Consider the following 21,971-nt stretch of genomic DNA (forward strand, 5'->3'; position numbering starts at 1 on the left):
TCTTTGAAAGCTGATGTCCTGGGACCAATAATCAATATAAAGATTACTGGTTAAGCGATGTAACCAGCTCTGTTTTTCAGATTATCAAATGACTTTTTTAAAAGGCTATTTAAAAACTTTCCTGTCAGTTCTACCTAGGGAAAACAATTTAAACAATATACGAATGTTGCTCATTACTTAATTACGGAGGTTTCAGTTGGATAACAGTGGTATATGCTAGAAGTCTGACACTTAAATTGGAAATAATTTATTCGAAAGCTTTGTTAGAGCTCTTTAACTGCCTCCTTTTTAAGAGGTGCCGTTAAATATGTATGTAAAGAAGATGAACAGTTTGTTCTAATGATAACATTAATTGCCACTTTAACATACGTTTTACTGAATTGTTCAATACTTGAAAGAGTATAATATGTAATTATTTAGAGTTCTTTCAAAAAAGTTCCAACATATTGAGAATGCCTCGATAGGCAAGGCAATTTGTTTTATTTTAACATTTTGTTTTATAGTGCAGAAAGTGTTGCAAGCATTACATTAAACTCAATAAATCCTCCGCGCATGTAGTGAGCGAGAAGACGCCATATCGGACCCTCCTGGGTTACATACATGTCACGAAAAATGTTCTTTCTTCATATTGTTTTCTAATCCCTAACAGCTCACTTAGTTTATCTGCTCACATTTCAGATTATTATACCTGTGGCTTCTGTAGTAATGATGAAGAAAACTAGAACTGCTCTCTTGGTGCCAAATGCTCTGGTCATTTCCACAGCCACTGAAAGGGTAAGTGGGATTTCACTGTCTATAATACTTACGAAAATCTCTCCTGTGTTTTGTCCATATTACTTACTACTTTATTTCTTGGGAAGTTGTGTACACTTAGAACAAGACAACAGGGTTAAATGATAGGGAAGATGTGGCTTCTGTAACTTTTTCTGCTGTTTCACTCTAACAGTATTTGACATTTTTGTTTCTTTTTTGCAGTATATATTCGTCTCTCTTCTCTCCAGAGACACCACTTACAAGTTACTGAAATCTGTTTGTACCCACTTAGAGGTCAGTTTTTAAACTAATTATGTGTTTGTCTTGGATTATTTTTTTTCCCAAAGTTATTGTTTGATATCCAGTTTACATAAATTACAAATTACAAATTCAGGTTTTATGTCTCATGAATTACGTACTTTGTCGGAGGATCCTTTTGACTAATCTAGACGTTCTATTTTTACTAGGCAAAATGGGAATGTAAGGGTTACGAATTTTATTTGCTACTTATACGTCTGTGCATTTGTAAATCAGTGTCTTTGGTTTCAGAATTTAATTTAATAGATGAGCGTACTCTATTAACTTAATGGCCACTCATCCATTCAGGAACCCTCAGATTTTATACATCTGGCGTTAGCCAAGACCATGTGATAATACTATAAATATACTTAGAGACTTTCAGCCTGCCCTCTTCATCCATTGGTCAGTTGCTGTGCCATTCACATTTTTCTTCACCCACTGCAGCATACAGCATGGGGCAGTGGGTCAACTTCACTGTGAGCGATGACATTCTGCTCTTTCACAAAGAGTGCATCAGTACACAAGGTAGTTCCTTTCAGTGCCAGGGACTAATATGTCAATGAGTGCTTTTGAGTCAAAAATAATTTTACTTTAAGTTACTATGTTTTCCCAATATCAACAAGAGCACAGCTGCTTCCACAACAATATTGTTTTGCAAAAGCCATGACAAAACGCACATTGACAAAGCCAAAAGGCTGGTTCCAAAGCCAGACCTATTTCCAGCGTGTGACTCAGAAGGATTGCTCAAGAGGTTGATATTGAAGCAGTTAGTGACGTTTTGAGTTTGCTCACTAGGTCCTGGTGTTCTTCGTGGAGAATGATGGGACAGCAGCTACAAACTGCCTTTCAGAGGGGCTTAGCTAGGTCTTAGTAGCCTTACTAAATTTCCAAAGATCTGATTCTGATTAAATAACCATGGCACATAGTTCTTGACAAGATGTCTTCTGATCAGAGAAACAGCAGCCTCTAAGCCTGGATCCCTTACGCATATAATAAAGTAGTGTTTGGTTGATCAGAGTTCCTATTGAGTCTGCAAGTATCTCTATTGCGTTACTGGCCCACTAACAGCTTGACAAAAAATGTGTGTGGTCACCTATTGGTCTTTTGGGCCAGTCAGCGTGATTTAAATGTTACCCTATTAAGTACCAAGAACCAATTGAAAGCATGGAGAGACTTGCGCAAAATTCAACAGCAAGCGAGCAGAGCAGCCCCATTCTGCATGTCAATGAAAAAGCATAGTAATTTTGGTTGGAGGGCACTGATCTATGTCCACTGTGTTCAGATGAGGGCCTTGTTTTGGTAGTGTTTTAAGAAAGCTGCAGCGCATATCAAATTAATGAGGCCAATTGTGAATTCCTGTAAAGGCCAAGGACGTTGTTTATTCTTGAGAGCTGGATAAAAGGAAAGTTTTGCTATGTTTCTAGAATCATGTAGAGAAAAGTGACTGTCTTTGGTGGCATTGGCTGGGGCAATGGGCGAAGTGGGCTCCTGATGCAAATTAAGCACGGTCTAGCACCCATGGGTCCTGTTCATGCTATACCAATCTGCAAAAATAAAATAAAAGCAACTTGAGAGGCCATACATGGTTAAAAAATCCAAATATCTAATTCAAGCATCAAAAAGGAGATTTGGTAAATGCTGCAGTAGATCACTTCTGATGTTTACCCTTGACGTTTGTCGCACAGTATTAATTACCAAGGCTAAGTGGGATCCATTTTGCCTCCAGTTTAGCATGGCACAGGACGCGCGTGGGAAAAGCTTCCCAGACAGTGGCAGTGTATTGCGTGCATTCCTTTACCTAGAGGGAAGCGTCCCAGACACTGAATTGCGATGGAGAGACCAAGGTACCTTTAGTAAATCCTAAAGGCATTTTTTTTCCCAACAAGGAGATGCTGCCAAATTTCCCCTAGCACTGCCATTTGGTGGATCTGTAGTAGTTGTAAGCTTACTAGGAAGCAGTCTACCGCAGCTCAAGGGGGACCCATGCTCGTTTTAAAGAGAGACTGCTCAGGGAACGCAGGTTCCTGTTTGCTGAATGAATGAATTGGTTCATGAATTCATTAATAATAAACTTCGGCAGAACACGATTACTCCAGGGGTGTCCTGTTCTCTGAACTGCAGGAGCCAGGCACTCCCATCACTTAGTCGGACAGGAACTACAGCAGAGACCTCACCCCTAATTTGCCCATCCCCCAACATAGGAGCCTGGCCACAGTGGGATGCAGGGGCATAGATGTGTAGCTGGCACAGGGGCATCGTGTTTCCACGTGTTTAGAGGAGCCTTTTTGGCTACCTTTTAGTACCCACCAGAATGGGGGAGGGAAGAGGGCACTCTCTTTTCTTGCTTTAAGACCCATGGTGACCTTGCAATACTAATGGTGTCAGGTTGAGTATCTTTGTCGCAAGGGCACCTTTTTGCACATGGTACTACCATATTTTCAAATTACAGTAAATCGCTTATGTTTGCTTATTCATCCCACTTTCTATTTCCATACGTACTTTTTACTGCAACTGTATATAACTTTTTACATACCTTCTTTGCAGGGGTGCCAATTACAGATGTACACATCCATCGCCTGCCTTAGCTATGTACATTTCATGTGTTTCAATATGACAATTGTCTTTCTCACATGTACGTGTCAAAGATCTCTGAAACCCAGCAGCTCTGTATCAACCACAATTAATACACTGCATACCTTAAGCTCCAATGTCTGGACATCAAAGCTTGGCACAGGGGACGGTCAGTTCTTGCATGTGTGTCGTTGCATATCATCAAATACAGTTTGTCTCCACGGGTGCAGCTTAATTATTACTCACATGTTTCTTAAACTGCACCGGCCCAGTAAAGCACAGCTGGCCTTTCAGTGGGCAGACTTAAAACCCCTTTGAGCCCATGAACTCCTGTTTCCGCCCCTTCATCAGTATGAATCCGTATCATCAATGACGTAGTCTTATGCCAATTAATTTCTCCATACGCTTCTGTGATCCTTTTCTACTGTGGTTTCCTCTTCTCTGAGGCAGTTGTCTGTGCTAACAGCCTGAAATCTGTGGCATGTTTCTGTCCTGGCCGGGAAGGTGTTCAATGGTCCTTCATTATCGTTGTTTCTGGGCACCTGGCCTGTATTGCGGTCTGCAGTATCCTGTCCATCTGACCACTCCCTTCCCCTAGGGGACATATGGAAATGTTTGAAAAATGATGTGTTCTGTATAATTGCCGCTGTTCTATTCCTCACACAAACGAATAGTTCCTGGAATCTGGAGTGACCCCCATGATTGCTGCTTAAAGGGGTAGCCAAAATCTGCTTCTTGGTTGTCAATCCTTGACTAATATCTTGTCCCCGACCTCCAGGCTGAGGGGCTTGGCATTCCTCCATTGGTAGATGTGTTGGTTGTGGTCCGCTCGCTGGTGAAGCTGATGGTTGATTGGTGTGGCTGCCTTCGCCCATGCAGTGTGGTCCGGGAAGGCATCTTAGATTCTCTGGCCAAAATATAATCTGATAGGAGCTACTTCTGCTGTGTTGCGGTATGGTGTGTTGTGGTGTGGTGTCCTGTAATCTAGTCTCTCAGAAAGGCATAGATTACCTTCTCCACGCATTGCTGTTCACCTTTGGTGATGCAGATGGTTTTGACTAGTGTTCACAAAGACCTCTTGATTTCCCAGTAAACAAAAGACAGTACGGCTGACCAATGTTAAGCACATCAATTTCAAAGTAAATGTTCAATTTTTAGATAGGTGCAAACCACGTCCAGAGCAGGCCGTACTTGTGCTCTACTGGAAACCAGATATGTAAGCTTTTAGACCGAGGGACGGTGCACCAAAGAATAAAAGTCTTTCAAGTCATCCAAATTTCGTCCTGTGTTCTTTATTTAAATTTTAAAATTCAGACTCGGCCAACGCGTTTCGTTCCTTACGAACTTCGTCAGGGCCCAAGGAATCACATGTGGACAAGCTCCAAAAGGTCAGTAAATGATCAACTCCAAGATGGTCCTGGTTTAAATTATCCCAAAGGTATGTGGCCTTTCCAATAATCAAATGGTATGAATACCCCTGTTTCCTATGTGCGTCCACAGACAATCCAATTGTAATTAGAACTCCAGACCATCTCCACAAAAAACTGTCGCAATATTGAACCAACAATGTAGTTGTATATTTAATGCCAGTGTATTGGCTCCATTTTCGTGTAGAAGTCTCCTTCCTCACATTCAGCGGCGAGAGTGACTGAACATCTGGTCCTGAAGAATGTCCACGAACCCTGACTATGGTCATCAAGGGCTAAACATGTTGACCTTTTTTAGGGGTATATTTGCTGATAACCCCTGGTCCACTCTCTTTTTTTACCCTGTTCCAGTGTCTGTATAATAAAACATATTTGGCCTTCTGGACACTGTTTTAATTCCCCCTTGTGTGCACTCAGACCCTCGCCACCCAGACCTCTGGTCCCTCCCCTGAAAACACCTCAGCTCCTCTTTAAACCCAAAAGAGTTTTAGCCCACATCAGTGGCCTTGCGGCCTGGCGTGAGGAGGGAACCCCATGATCAAGCATGTCACCCTCGGGTGAGTGAGGGTTTTTGTCCTATTTGAAATCTCTTCCCAGACACAGGATACTCCTGTTGCGCAGCACCTCCAATCCACTTCTTTCGTGAAACATACTTTTTGGGAGTTATTATCATTCGTATAGGGAGCAGTATGTTCTCCTAGATATGGCCTCTCCCTTGGATCCCCAGTGTGATTATAAATAATTTCAGGTGCAACCATTATGTCCACTATGGTCCGGGGTGTTAACTCGCACACCCCCAGACCAACAACATTACAGCACAGTGTAGAAACTAAGGAAGCCAGAAGCACTTGCTATATGGACGGTTGAAGTCTGGTGTAAAGGTGCACAATTGGGATGAGGTTGAACTGCGAGTTTTGCCTCCATAATTGAACCAGGTATGACCTTGAGCCACTCGATTAGCTGAACATTGGCATCTCTGCTCCTTTTGCTTTTGGAGCCAGTGTTTCATTTGTAAAATGAGTGCCAGTGCCCACAGCCCAGCTCAGAACCCTGCAGCTGGCACTATTAAATGTCAGTTAACAGGGCTGTGTAGTCTTGAATCCACCCCAATGCCTCTTTAACCTATTGCCAGACACTCCCTACCACTTTGTCACTCTTGAAGGGCCCTGCTTTCTCCCATTGAGATGGTGTCCTGCCTTTCTCATCCTCCTTTTTTTCCGTTTTTGTTTTCTGTTCCGTAAATGTCCGATCAGCAAAAATAAGTGCAGGTCCCCCAAAATAGTGCTGGTGGTATCCACCGGCGCACCCCACTTGCAACTACTGACTCAAATTAACCACTGGAGAAGACTCATGATTACCTGTGGGAAAGTTAACTGGTCGCAGCTCGATCTAAAAAGAATAGTCCACTTGCGGTGGCATAGTGGCTTCTTACTCCTGGCCCCTCATTCGATGTTTCTAGATAAGTTGTTTTTGGATTCGAGAGTTAGAAGCAAGCACTCCTTATGGCCACAGTGAAAGGTCCGCCAACCTTCGCAAAAAGCCAATGGAGACTGGAAGTGAAAGCCACATAAACTGTTGATTAAAAGAAATTCGGGTATTGTTATTGCTGGTGCTTCTGAAATACCAGCAGAGTCTGAACTTCCAAACTTCCGGTCAGGCGGGGCTTGGGGAAGGGGCGGTGGCAATTTGTTTCCTGGATGGTCAGTACTTTTCCGTTGGGCATGATTATATATAAAGATGTAAAAGACCTTAAATCGGTAACCTTACAATGGACGAGCTGGAAACGTATGGTGGAGTGAGTAGATGGCTGAATTCTTACTTTTCATGTCGACCACTATCTTAATGTTTATTTCATTTGAGCACATTAAGGACTGTGCAACTGCAGGAAATAGTGTTTCAAGAGACTGTGGCAATCAACCAACTCATGGATTATTGAATGATCCAATCATTTACAAACTACATAATCTTTAGCATTTACGAATTGGAAATACTGTGCTGCTAATCTGATTTTTGGCAGAGACCAGATTAAAACGTATATTCTGATTCACACAGGTTTTGGGAAATCTATCACTGTCAAAGAATGTAAGTGTCGAACTCTTCCACACCCTTTCAACACTAAGTTTCGATGGAATGCTGTGCTTAAAATGTTTGTGAATATCCACAAAGTTGCGACTATAGGCATTCGCCTAATTTTCACTGCCCACGACTCTGGTCCTTCCCTGAGAGAAGATCTCGAAATGATGATTTTCTGATCCTATACACCCTAATTGTGCTGTCATGGTGCAAACGGCGGAAGTAAGTATATAAATTGGTGGAAAAACACACTTTCTGGCCGTGTAGACCATAGATTTCTCCACTTGGTGGTGTGTTTTGTTAGTGGAGGAATTGCAATGGGGAAAGAAAGCAATAAATGTGAAAATACATTTCAGACTTACTAACTCTTATGAATTGCTGGATGAAAGGCAATCCTAGGGCTTAAGTGTAGGACAGAAATAAAGTGCATGATAGTCTAAATTTGCGTAGCTTTCAGTGCCCTCTGCTGTGGATTTTTGTGAATCCCCTAAATGTCTGAATCTACACAAATCATTTACCTACTTGGTTTTGAGAAGCTTGTCTCAGTTCAAATCCAGTTCTTTTCAGCATCGAGAGGAGGTATTAATCAGCTGCTCGATTTAAGAAAAATGTTTCTTTGATGTGATTTCTTTTTTGCTTGTTTGGTTTGTTGCACTCTAGATAACAAAGTGTTTTCAAGGAGTAAGACTAAGAAGGGTTGTGTGGGCAGATGGCCCAAATGTTGGGTGTGCTGTGAGCATTATGATCAGTTTCTCCGCTGAATAAAGAGGGATTTTGTGCCACTTGATTATCTATAAATGGCTGGTTGTTGATGGAAGCAAAGCACAGCTGCTTGGTAACCTCAGTTTCATGGCTGTTATGGTTTTATCAAGACACGTTCCCTTTTCTTCACTTCGTGATGTAACTTTTGGTGCAGTGTTCGGGATAGGCCAATCTCAACACCCTTCTGTTGATGAGAGATGTATCGACTAAAGTTTCATTGAGTACCGAAATCGAGTTCTTTTCAAAGAATAAACATAGGCTGGAGATGCTTGCTTCTAAACTTCCTGGTGGTGTGCCTTTGGAGCTGCATTCCATTATTGTTAGTGTGGCAGTGCCCCTAAAGTGAGGACAACCCATATAGAAATCTACCTGATTAGCCCCCCCATACCTCCTCAAAAAAAACCTCAGTCCACTCCACGTGAGATGACAAGAAGACTCATGCTCATTTCTCTTTTTTTTACATTCCCTCGGAGGGGAGATGATGTTTAGGTCCTGTAAGGATGGAGAGCACAATGCCTCCTTCTGGACCTGCAACATTGCCTATAATGTCAACCTACCTAATACCAATAATGTGGTAATAAGATCCCCGTTTCGAAAAAGCTTTGCTTTCTGAAAGAACTATGCCTAATTACCTTTTATAACCCTATTTGACCTATAATATTTTTGGATGGTGGGCATTTACTTTAACTCACAAGCCCCGGTGTTGTGGAGAGAGAACCACTCCAGCACCGAATCACATGTGCTGGGTTTCTGGTCAAAGTTGCCCAGATGGCCAAGGTTATACCTTAATTACCTATATATCATTGCCGATGGGATGTGGGAGGGGTAAGGGATATAATTCGGCGAGGCAGTCCTAGCCCCGTTTCTTGATAGTGCAATTATGTTTTTGACTCCCTGTATCATGGTGTAGTGAGCGTTACACCTTGGATCAGGACTTAGTTTTGTACCTTACAGGAATAATCTAGAGGTTATTTTTACCTTGAGATGAGCACCTCTCAGATAGGTACCAAAATCTCATGTGCTCTGTTGTGCCCATATCCTGAGTTCCATGCAGTTCTTTGAGGTCAGAGTCTCTGTTGTCCAGCAAAAGGCATAAAGCCCCAAATGATAGAGGGATCCTCTGTTCCACAGTTGGGTGATCTCCCCATTGTTTCTGATGATGAGAAGCTCTTTATAGAGGGCCACTAATTGTTTTTTACCTGTTAGTACTAAAACGAAACGTAAATAAAAGAACTATCACACTCATGGACATGAAAATCAATAAATACGAATTGCAAGGCCGTTCCCAACTGTTGCTATCTTTTCCATAAGGACGTTATAGATGCTAGTTAGAAGGTCAGCATGATAGTATCATCTCTGACCGAATGTGCCAAAACATTTAGGAAACCATTATTTCTCTAGACTATCATGATGGTATGTTGAGTATTTCGCATTTAACACGTACATTGATAACATGCATGAGACTTAGGATGGTGTTGCACAAGATTTTCTTGTCTTTGCTTGCCTCAGTGAACTGCTCTAATACTTGTGGGGTGTTTGTTTTTTTTCTTGACTCCTTATTTTCAGATCGGCAGTACTGCAAACAGCCCCTTTCCTTCATCGGCTGAAAACAGTTTCAGGGTCGAACGTCCCACATCTTTACCTTTGGTAAGTCATGTTGACTGTCTCTGCTCGCCATTCTTTTAACTGACTTACTTTATCAGCCTCCAATGGTACCACGGGCTGCTTCTGCTCCTCCTTTGAGCAGTCCAGTCTGCATGGCGGAATTTTCCAGTGCTCTTCATAATGCCCTTTTGCAAGGCATATCTCTCACCCTCATAGTCACTGGGGACTTTTTTGCAATGACCTTAGACTTTGGAGTTCTGTACAGTTGGCAGAGTCTAGTCTACCCCATTGTGGATCGATTTCCACCAGTTCGCTACTCCTTGTGGTTCTGTAGAATTCATGATTAAAATGTGTCTGAACACTAATCGTAAACACAAGTGATGACCAATTAGATGCCCCATGTACCCTGAGTGTCCCAGCCCCCTGAACATTTCAATGGCAGTCCGCTGTTCTTGAGAACTTAAATGCTTAGCTTTTTTCCATTCTCCGTAATAGGTCACTGGTGCAGCATTTCACTTGGAGACAAGATAGAGCTTCAAATGGTGCCTGCCTGAAAGTAGTCCCTCCTTTTTAACGAGCAGCGCTCCAACTCCATCCATAACGCCACGTCCTTTGGCGCCTTGGATCCATTATTTTTCTCTGGGTGAGAATCCCAGTTCACTTTTGGATGGCGGGTCTTGCAATGCTGGACATACATTTGAACTGTGGGACATTGACTCCAGATTCTTAGCAGCCTGGGTTCTTACACCGAGTTAAGAGAATCTACTTGAACTCTGCACCACTGTAAAGTAGGACAAAGAGTAAATGTATTATAAAATGCTTGATGCATTGCAGCATTTGTCTGGAACCTTTGTTTAATTGACTGACTTGTAAACAATGTTCCCTCTAATTTTTTCCACTCTGTGCGGGAGTGTAAGATCTCCGTGCGCTGGAGACAAGTCTATGTGCACCAAGGATCCAATGAGGCATGCGATTGCTGCGTCCAGCTATGTATATCGGTACCAATCTGCTCTCCAAACTTTTGTTTATAGCAATATTGAAAACCGGTGCAGTTCACACATACAGCTACATTTAATAAGGTTTTGAGACCGTTTTGTAATAACGATACACTTTGTCATGACATGTATTGTTTCTCTAGTGGCACCTGCACCCCAGGTTTAGAAAAGGATAGGACCATTATAAGATGTTGCAGAAGGTAAAGTGGTGGCCTGACGACAATGACCTGAAAGGGGTAGAGCTAGTTAATTCAACCTTTATGGGCCCAGAAGAGGGGTTGAGGTAGGTGGTATTTGTTACAGCATATGATTAGAAAACATCCTCCAAAGCAATCCTAATGGCTAACAAGTCATAAGTGACTAACAAAGAGAGTGGTGGTCGTCTTACCTGCAAGAGTGTAAGCCACTTCTTGAAGCTCTGAATCATCAGGGTTATCATGGCCCAGTAGGAGTATGGGATCTTGGCATGACGTCTGTTTTTCTTCTGCTATACTTTCTCCTTCTTGACTTGCTACCCCAGAGTCGCCCAGAGTCTCTTTCCCTTCAGCCCCTGAGCTCCCCACACCAGGCTCTCCTTCATGGAATCCAGGACCTCCACGGGTGTTAGGTCTGTGGATTTTGGACTTCACAGTATCTACTCACTAAATCTGTCCAGCAACTTTGTGTCCCCTCACTCCTGGACAGACCCACTATATCACTCCACTCAGTGGCATTGCTATCTGCTGATCCACCATGAAGCTGGAAGCGCAAGTGAAAGTATTTTTCTCATCATACTGGTGAAAAGTAAATAGGGCAAAGTGTGTCTGTGATTTTGAACAATTTTGAGAACTGTTTGACTCTGGCTTTCAAAGTCGAGTTCAAACAGGTACTGGCCTCCGACTGTGACAATGAGAACCTTTGCTTCGAATCCTTGAAGCTAAAATTGGGTGTCTCTAATCCACAGTCTGCATAAGAGAGCATCTCCTTGTGAATTGATTGTGGTGTGAAATCCTACAAGATGAGGAGTAGGGACAAAAGTCGCTATGTAATGCATGGATAGTCATGAGAAGTGCCATTTTAAACTAGGTTAAAGTAAATGCAGTCCTTATAAGTGAGCAGGTGATTGTGACACTATAAAGACCACTACTCTTTCAACAAACCCCAGTAGCAGTTACACTTCTTTTTGCTGCGCCCCGTTTTGAGACTCCCCTCTTTTACATCCCATTTAAAGCCATCCATGGTGACCAGTATGATTACTCCTTTTTTCTGGCAGCACACTTGACACATGAAACAGAGTGAGGTGCGGAAGCCCTGTGCCATAAAAGGGGATTAAGACTAAATGAACAACTTTCTGCAGTCCAATGCAGGTGGGTAGTGAATAGGGGTTGGCGAGCCAACTAATTACCAGGGAGACCTGAGCCAAGCTCTAAGAACCACTGTACGAGCCGAGCCCTGACAATATTTGCCATTTAAATCGCTCTACAAACATTACATTAGATAAGTTGTCTTTGCGATTCAAGAAAGAGTATTTCTTCAAAACACCGAAGCATTTCACCTTAGCACATCAGTATATTTAAGTATTTTTAAATATTGGGAGTTTTTAAACATGAACTGAAAAACCCTCCTACCTGGGCCCTGATGACCATGCTATGAGTGAACAAAGAGGCAAGTCAGTTATATGCAGGAAATATGGCCTAGATTCCTATTTTAGATAGAACAACTTTATAAGCTATTACTTCACACACAAGCAACGTTTTTTTTTTTTGTACAGCACACATCCTGACTCAATTATTTGAAAATGGTCTTATATGTGATAACGAACAAAAAGGTTGCTCAGTGAAATAATGTATTTGCCCAGGATCACACAATCTGGTCAAGCAGAAATTGAGCCCAGGTTTTCCAGTTTCAGGCTGTACACTTCAGCCACTAGATTGGTATCTCTTAGTGCCATCCAAAGGTTAATGCTTTGGGTTTAATTCTTAAAGGATGTGATTAGATTTTGGTTACAGGCAGAATCCACCTCTTATTTTGTGCAGTTTTACCCAGCTCTTTACAAAGGATAACCTATATTAAGTTTCATCAGTGCTCTGCTGCATCAGGCTGCTGAATCCTTGCAGGCCCCCCACTCGACAATAATGTAAGAAATCGGCAATTTAACAACTGCCTGTTCCGAGTGCTGTCATCCACCGTAGCAAAACCCATGCACGTAAGAGAAAGGCTTTCAAGTCCTTCCATACGCATTCTGCTCTTCAACACAGGCTTGAAAACTCGCTGTCATAGCAGTTCAGCTGTCACTGCAGTTCAGCTCCAAGAAAGTGTGCTTTTTATCGCACCACTCACAAACCATCTCTTGGTCTTGCATGGAGCAGTGAAGTGTGCGCTGTGGGAGAGTGTGTGCGCGCTGGTGAAAGGCAGTGTGTGCGTCCGCTCAGGCGTGCATGCTACAGGGAACGATGCTTGTAAATAAATTCATAGCCAGATAACGGGGATAAAAGAAAAATCCACGCTCTAGCTGACAACTCACTATTTCTAGGCCTCATTTTTATGGCTATTGTAGTGCAGTCCTGCAAAGTGCAGTGAAAGTGTTTTGCATCGTATGTGCTGCAGAAAGTGCTAGACTAGAGCCTTCTGGCTTGTCATTTTAGCTGTCCATTTTCCCTTTATGCAATTAGCCACACATTTAGTTACAATGATGTAGCTGTGACTAGCCATTGCGTTTCTTATAACTTTCATACTGTATCCAAGTTCCATACTTGCTACCTGCTCCTGGAGAAAGCCTGGACTACTGGAACTCCACCGGAGCTTCAACTGTACAGAGGGAGTAACTTGGTTATCTAGCTAGAGTGCACTCGTAATTGAGGTGGTGAACAGTGTGTAGTATTCGTGCGTTATGATTCATGCCCTATGTTATCTTGTTCCTAGCTGCTCAGCCTGTGTGTGTGTGCGCTCTGTATGGAATGTTGGTGAATGGGCCATGAGTGGAATGTTTGGGTGATGACAGTTGGTGGATGGGGCTGAGCAGCTCGCAGGCTGCTCCTGGTGGGGCTGCCCTACAGCACTTGTACACCTGCTGATGAGGATTTATTCTACTGGTTTACTTACCTGAATAAACCTACTTGAAACCTCCTCATACAAGCGTGGTCCTGATTACTACATTAATTTTGGTAACGAGATGTTGACGTCCCCACGCTCTACAGTTGGTACAAGCGGCCTGAAGAAAGAAAGCTCAACATTTCGCAAATGTTTTTGTCTGTGCCTATTCTTATATGTTAGGTGTGGGCAACTAGCCTTACATGAGGGTTGACTTAAAGGTTTTGTTTACTCTTTTTAAAATGAATGGGTTTTTAGTCCCATGTTCACACAATTTTACACTGTACCCTTACGTAAGGGTTGACTCTAAGGGTTCTTTCCCCTTTTGTCTTGTTGCAAGGAGTCATTTTCCTTGTGTGCGTAAGACACCTTGTGCCGCACGTAATATTTTGGTTGCAGGGTTTGGTTCCTGTGTGCGTAAGACGCCATGTGCCGCATGTTTGTTTTTGTTGTGCAGGGTTTTGTTCTTGTTTGCATCCTTACATGGAGAGCATATATGTAACGTTGTTGTCCCTTGTAAAAGTGGGGGCAGGACATTGGGTTTCAGTCCCTTTAGTCCACATGTTGTGTCTTCTCACATGGAGAGTATATATGAATTTACACGTTGTACCTTGTTCAAGTTGGAGGCAGGGTAATGGGTTTCAGTCCCTTTGGTCCACATGACTAGTCTCCTTACATGGAGAACTTTCATTTTGACGTTCATTTTTCCTTATTAGAGGAGGGGGGTGGGTATTCTTTATCCATCTTTCCTTCTGGTCTCTAGTTCCTTTCCCTCTCGTGATGCGGTGTTCCCGTCATCCCTGGGTCTGGGCTTTTGACTCTTATTGTACTCGTTCCTATCCATTTTGTGATGAGGGTGGTATTTACTTCATCTTTGGGCTGTGGACTGTTTGTTTGTTGTACTTTCGTGTTTATAGTTTTAATGTTTTTCTTTTGTTCAATGGGGAAGGGATCATGTAGTATTCTGCTGTTATGATTCATACCCTATGTTATCTTGTTCCTAGCTGCTCAGCCTGTGTGTGCTCTGTATGGAATGTTGGTGAATGGAATGAGTGGAATGTTTGGGTGGCTGGATGATTGATGACAGTTAGTGGATGGGGCTGAGCAGTTAGCAGACTGCACCTGGTGGGGCTGCCATACAGCACTTATACACCTGCTGATGAGGATTTATTCTACCGGTTTACTTACCCGAATAAACCTACTTGAACCTCATCATACAAGCGTGGTCCTGATTACTACACAGTGCCCACCACAAATACGACTCAGTAACTTTTTTTTTGTTCGAAGAAAACTGTAGGCCATACTTGTGTGGTCACTTGTTGAGTTTCACCCACCTGTACGATAACCTTCTTACATAGACATTTTTATGTTGGATGTGATTGGATTCCTCCTAATGTGTTTCTCACTTTCAACAGGATTTCAACGTAGATTTTTCACAGCTGGATGGAATGGCGAGACAAAGAAGAGACGAACTAGATGGGTTTAGCAGTACTTGTTCTCAGACTCCAGAATCTGAAAATTCTCAAGGTCAGCATGAACTGTTTTATCCTTTTCATTGTGAGAACATGTGCAATGTTGTTAATGAGCAAACTGGAGGTGATGGCTTTAGAGGGCCCTTTCTAGTGTCTTTGGGGTTTCTGCACACTTTATGTAGAATGCAGATTAGTCTTTTCCATTTTGATTCATATTTACTTAAATGAGCCTTTTTAGTGAAATGCAAGCCAAAAGTAAGTATTGCTTTTTATTGAACATTTTCTTTGTTATGATACCTAGAATACTGTATGTCTATCTTTCTTAATACAAATGTGTGGGAATCTTCGAGCAGGCCACAAACTGAGCTCCAAAGCATTCTTGTCCAGTATATGCTCTTAGTTGCTGAATGTAGTCTCCACAGGAACTGATACTCTGAAGACTAAAGCACTTTTATATTAGTTAATACTATGACTTGGCACTTTCGTGTTCCGAATTTATGGAAACCTTGCCACATAGTGGCCGGACCCTAACTGGTTCTAAAGTTGTTAATTCTGCAGTTAATTCTGCAGTTGTTACCTGCAGATTCCTCACAGTTTGAATATCATAGGAGCTAGAATGGATCCCAAACCTTTTCCACAGCTCTTCCACACCAGTAGTGGGCACTGTCTCTGTGTTGACATGAGAAGTGACATCATAATGGCATCACCAGAGTCATAAAGCGCACACCCTAGTTGCCAACATGTGCTCCCTTTTTTCAATCCCCTTACTGCAGATCTGGAGCTTGCCGTTTGACAGTTCTGTCAGGAGTTCTACAGCAATTTCCCTTATAGTCCTTCCTTTCCCATGCCCCCCCAAATATTCAGGCTTCAAACCATGCAGGGATTGGGAGGGTCATATGTCTATTACTGATATCTGCCTTTTTTTTTCTCGGCTCAAACTATGACTTCTGTGAGCCCTGTCGGAGCATTCATCATAGAGCCATCAAAGAGCCGAAAGCAAAGCTCTTCATGGCCTGGGCTAGAGAAGTTTGTTGGGACAAGCGACGCTCATCCCTGTTCAAGGTCCCCAATGTCCCCAGCTTCGACGTAGAGGGGAAAAGTGACAATAGCACAAGAAGAAGAGAAGACACAACAAAAAACATAGGAAAGGTATGTGCAAACCCTTCACTCTCCACACCTTGGCGTGGTGCTGCCTCCCGATCAAGCGCCATTGCATACTCCACTTCAGGAATTATCTTGCCCTGACCTCCCTGCTCAAGGTAGATATTTGGCATGTTTACTATTCACCACGTTTAAGGTGTTGAGGATAGCTATGGTCCCTCTTGGAGCAGCATCAGGCCTCGTGGCACCTTTTAGGTGTGCTGTATGGCCATCTGCCAGCTGGACTACCTACTGTGCGAGTACGCCCCTTCATGCCTTGGTTCTTTTTGGCACCCACACCTTCAGCCCTGACACTGCCCTTGGCTCCACCGGTGCTAGCACATCTTTCTCGAACACCGCCATCAGTTCCTCTCTGCGCTGCTAGTTGCACCAATTGCAAAGTCAAGAGATCAGGATCTTTACCGGTCTAGAAGAGGGGCCCACAGTCTCCTTGAGTTACAACACAATGGCCAAGAAAACGGTGCCTGTTCCTGAACAAACCTTACCTCTCTGTCTGACTCTGACACTCTGGATATCCAGAGAACAGACGATTAGGGTGATCCTCCACAATACCTGTCAGGTGCCTACCAGGACTTGGGTGATGCCAGTAGCAGAGACATCCTCCCTGAATTACAAATGTTCCATCCTGCTGGACCTTTGCCATCAAAATGGCTTCCTATCATGCAATGGTCCCGAAGGCGGCAGCAGATTTTAGAACTTCCTCTTCCTTTTGGTTTAATCAAAAGCAAACATCCGAAAAGAGGATCTTTAATCATTTACTCAAATCTCTGACCCTCTTCTAATGCTCTTTTAGAGCCACTTTTGGTGGTTTGGGAGAGGCCTACTACATCCCCTGTGGTAAAGACCGTAACTAGACAATACCAGCCTGTCCAGTAGACCCAGTCTTTCTCTCAGTCCACCCTTCACCTGAAAGTCAGGTGGTTCAAGCCTTTTGTTTGACAAACTTCTCCTCTGGTGCCTTTCCTGCAGCCCTTGCTAGCAGGAAGTCCAAACATTTGGGGCTTTAGGTGTGAAAGTGTTGACCCACGCATTATGGGACATGGCAAACCTAGTTGCCAACAACTTGCTGAAAAACCTACAAGGCAATTTTCTGAGTTGCTCTGGGATGGCTTTGTGACAGATTTTTCAATCCATCTTTGATTTGGCGGAATCTATTGCCAGGGCAATGAATGGTATTCTTGTTGATGCTCAGCAGTCATTCCTGACTCAGAACTTGATTCTCCTCGTATGTGCAGAGCACCCTCATTGATTTACTCATCAAGGGGTACAAGCAGTTTGGAGACCAGGAAGTCTCGCTACTGCGGGCTCTTTGATTGCAGTCGCCTGAGCGGATTTGAACTAAGCTTCAGGTTTCACCATCACCATTCTCAAACAGCTCTGCAGCAGTAGTCCCAGAACCCTCTGCTCCGACAAGAGTCTACGGAAAAGGCCAGGGCAGTCTTGCGCAACAGCCAGCCGCCTCCTACCCTGTCTCTACTGGGAAGCAGCTCTAGCTTGCCCTGGTCAACCCATTTGAGACCGGTGGTAGGCAGGGTGTTTCCACCCCCCCCCCCCTTCTACAGGCTTGAAATGCCATTACTTTGGACTAGTGGATCTTTCAGATTCAGTTTACCAGGCTCCTCCCTGCATCCCCCACTCACCTTGTTCTTGCCAGTTGGAAAACCATCTCTGCACCCTTGAGCAGGAAATAGCAACCCTGCTGCTGAAGGGAGCAATGGAGTTGGTACAGGTGTAGACGATTGGGCAGCGGTGCGATTTCCTGTACCTCCTGTTGCCGAAGAAGCACAGTGGTCTTCACCCGGTCCTAGACCTCAGGGTCTTGAATCTTTCTCCACAAAGAGAAATTCTGGCTATTGACCCTTGCTCACTTTCCAGCTTTTTCTGCTGCAAAGCGAAAGACTAGATGGTGTCCTTGGATGCATATTTCACATTCTAAACCAGCTGTCACATAGGCGGTACCTTCAGTTTATAGTGGAGCCACCCACTACCATTTTAATGTCCTTCCATTTAGACTGACTTCAGCATCATGTGTCTTCACCAAGGTGATGAAGATAGTAGTGGCACATTTCAATTCCTGTATTCCCCTACCTAGATGACTGACTTCTGAAGGCCTAGAGCTGTAGCATCATTACTTGCAATCAGCGGCATCTCTGCTGTTCGACATAGGTTTTTTGATCAACATGCTCAAATCTCACATTGATCCCCATCAGTCTCCTGATAAGAGTCTCCTGTCTTTCTGTATTCCTGCTGGTCATTCATGCCCAATGTCACCGAGGACTCTCCAGTAGTGTCTCCGCAAGCAGCGAGACAGCCGGCCAAACCATCATGGGCAGTGAAGGGAGTGCACTACCACTTCCGTAAGTACGGTCACCCCCCAGGCTCCACCCCCAAGACTCTGCAGGAAAGGAGAAATAAAGTGTGTTCTTTTCCCCTTTCCTGAGGTTTTTGGGGGTGCGATGCTCCTCCACCATATTTGAGGAGCCGCTGCTGAGCTGCACCCAAAGAGAACGGTCAGTTTTTTAAAAAAATATTGACTGCACCTGGGACATATGAACTAATGGACAACTCTTTCTGAGTTTCACAGACAACACGAAGGGCAACGCTGGAAAGAAGAGGACCTCATCAAGGTGGATTATTCTATTTTTTTAAGATGTGTTCTACTTTCTTGGGGTTCTTTTCAGGGTGAAACATATGGGCCCATTTGAAAATAAATATATATATATATATATATATATATATATATATAAAATCTACTGGCGGTCGCCAGTAGATAGTTATAGTTAGGACCGTGTTTCCATAGGAAATCTCAAAATTCTATTTTGAATAACTTTGGCGCCAGTTGACGAATCTTCGCGAAATTTTCAAAACTAATGGGGCGCTCCACTCGGCTCCTACCCTGAAAGTCTCGGGGGGGATTCGTCAAGCGGGGACTGAGAAAAAAGGGGGGTCCCAAAACGCGTTTTCCCCATTCATTTTTCCATAGGACCTTTAGTCGAAGGTACAGCCCGAACGGCTGAACAGAATTACTTGAAATTTGGCAGAGAGGTAGTCCTCAGGTCAGGGATGTGCCTTTTGCATATATGGAGTCAATCTGTTCAGTAGTTCCAGAGAAAATTGCAGTAAAAAGCACATACATATCTATAGCCGCGCACCGTGCGCGCACCCTAACGTGCGCGAGCGTAATTCTGATTGGTTGTTACATGTCAGTCAACGTTCGAATCGGTCGAAATCAGGAAGTGTCGGCCGCCATTTTGTTTGTTTTCAGTGCGAGAGTGTAAAAGGAAGGTGGCGAACGTGAAAAGGAGGCAGGGTAGAGAAATCCTGACCCCCTAGCCTTGGTCAGGGGGTCCCTGAAGGACCCCGAAGGCAGAAAAAAACATTAAAAAAAAAAATGTTTTTAAATCGCGGGTGTGAGCGCTCGGTGAAAAACCATTAAAAAAAAATTTACAAACTTTTAATACGTAGTTTATTGAAAAATAAATATATAAAAAAAATAATAATACATACATAACTTGGCATTTTAAAAAAACATACAAATTCACTTAAAAAACCATAGGTTTCACACATGTTATAGTTAGGTGGATATTTCACTCGTAAAAAACCAATGAAATTCCCCCGTTATAGTTAGTTGAGATAACTATAACTCGCGCGACCGCCACTCTATCACAAGGATGATGTCATCAGTGATGTCATGAGTGATGCCACTGACCATGTCATGAGTGATGTAATATGTGACGTCCTGAGCAGAGGATTGCGGGCGCGCGAGTGAAATATCCACCTAACTATAACATGTGTGAAACCTATGGTTTTTTAAGTGAATTTGCAAGGTTTTTAAAATGCTAATTCCTAACTATAACGTGTGTGAAACCTATGGTTTTTTCAGTGAAGATATGTTATATATATATATGTCAGGCGGGTGCAAGGGGAAAGGACAATAAACTGATTTTGCACGTACCTGTGGTCCGTCCTCCATTGGTGTTTAACGCCGGAAGCTTTGCAGCGATTGGAGTTTAGCGTGTATGTGTATGTATATATATATATATATATATATATATATATATATTCACTGAAAAAACCATAGGTTTCACACACGTTATAGTTAGGAATTAGCATTTAAAAAACCTTGCAAATTCAGTGAAAAAACCATAGGTTTCACACATGCTATAGTTAGCTGGAGATTTTACTCATAAAAAACCAATGAAATTCCCCCGTTATAGTTAGTGCAGGCAACTATAACTCACGCGACCGCAATCCTCTGCTGATGCTAATACTGTATTTAGACACTTATTTGCCCATGTCTTCTTCCATTAAATTTTAGCTATACATATATTACAAATATTTTTTTTTCATAAAGACACATGTCATCAGCAGAGGATTGCGGTCGCGTGAGTTATAGTTGCCTGCACTAACTATAACGGGGGAATTTCATTGGTTTTTTATGAGTAAAATCTCCAGCTAACTATAGCATGTGTGAAACCTATGGTTTTTTCACTGAATTTGCAAGGTTTTTTAAATGCTAATTCCTAACTATAACGTGTGTGAAACCTATGGTTTTTTCAGTGAATTTGTACGGTTTTTTAAATGCTAAGTTACTTTACGCCGTTCGTGGCGTGCGCGCCCACTTAACGCAGTTCGTTCCGCACCGCGTGCCCACGTTACGCTGGATGGGCAATGTACGCACGATGCGCTTCGCGCACCGTCCGCTCACGGAGGACATATTATGCGCTTCGTTATGAAAGGTAAACAATTAAAATGTTCTTTTAATTTATATGCCATGCTCAAAAGGAGCCCTGCGGGCACCTTTTGCACACAGGGGTGGGAAAGTGTGGATACTGTTTTTTTTATAATTAATTTTTACCGTACGCGTACGGTAAGCGTAATCGGCGTTTTTAAAAAAAAAAAGAAATTAAATTTTTGGCCTTGGGGGTTCTTTTGGGACACCATAATCAAGGCTAGGTGGTTGGGAGCTGTCAAACCTGCCTCTTTAGATGTTTTCACCCTTTGTTTTTCCTCCCTAGGTCAGAGTGCGTGAGAGAAAATGGCGGCCGCCGCTTCCTGGTTTCGACCGATTCGAATGTTTACTAAGATCTAACAGCCAATCAGAATCGCGCTCGCGCACGGCACCGTACGCGTACGGTAAGCTTACCGTAAGCGCACGGTAAGCGCACCGTAAGCTGCCACAGATATATATATTGATTTAAATGCTATTTTCTCAGGAACTACTGAACAGATTTACACCAGACCTACAAAAGGCACTTCCTTGACATGTAGACTACCTCTCTGCCAAATTACAAGTAACTCTGTTCAGCCGTTCGGGCTGTAGCTGTATCTAAAGGTCCTATGGAAAAATGCATGGGAAAAACGCGTTTTGGGACCCCCTTTTTTCTCAGCCCCCGCTTGACGAATCCCCCCCGAAACTTTCAGGGTAGGAGCGGAGCGTAGCGCCCCATTAGTTTTGAAAATTTCGCAAGGATTCGTCGACCGGCGCCAAAGTTATTCCAAATAGAATGTTGCGGTTTTCCTATGGAAACAGGGTCCTAACTATAACTACCTACTGGCGACCGCCAGTAGGTAATATATATATATATATTCACACAAATATTACAGGTAGTTATAGTTAGGACCTCATTTCCATAGGAAAAGCATTTTTTGGTTTGCTTACAACTTTGACGCCGTGTGACAAATCTTCACTAAATTTTCCCCACAAAAATGGCACGGTTTGTCTAGCTCAGCATGAAAGCGGGTGCAGAGAATAGGAGGGGTGGGTGTAAGTTTCCCATGCA

The 21,971-nt window shown here is 43.1% G+C and overlaps 1 protein-coding gene across 6 annotated transcripts in view; it reads left to right on the top strand.

The window, feature by feature from the left end:
• The window catches only part of GRAMD2B (GRAM domain containing 2B), a 482,135-nt gene that overhangs the window by 402,636 nt on the left and 57,528 nt on the right, over positions 1-21,971 (top strand). For all 6 annotated transcript variants that reach the window (XM_085632688.1, XM_085632692.1, XM_085632689.1 and 3 more), the window contains exons 6-9: positions 679-774; positions 976-1,047; positions 9,453-9,533; positions 14,971-15,082. In XM_085632688.1, the coding sequence (XP_085488814.1) occupies positions 679-774; positions 976-1,047; positions 9,453-9,533; positions 14,971-15,082 (361 nt within the window). The remainder of the gene's footprint in view (positions 1-678; positions 775-975; positions 1,048-9,452; positions 9,534-14,970; positions 15,083-21,971) is intronic.

This window comes from Triturus cristatus, chromosome 2_1 (genome assembly GCF_964204655.1).
Source record: "Triturus cristatus chromosome 2_1, aTriCri1.1, whole genome shotgun sequence".
NCBI lineage: Eukaryota > Metazoa > Chordata > Amphibia > Caudata > Salamandridae > Triturus > Triturus cristatus.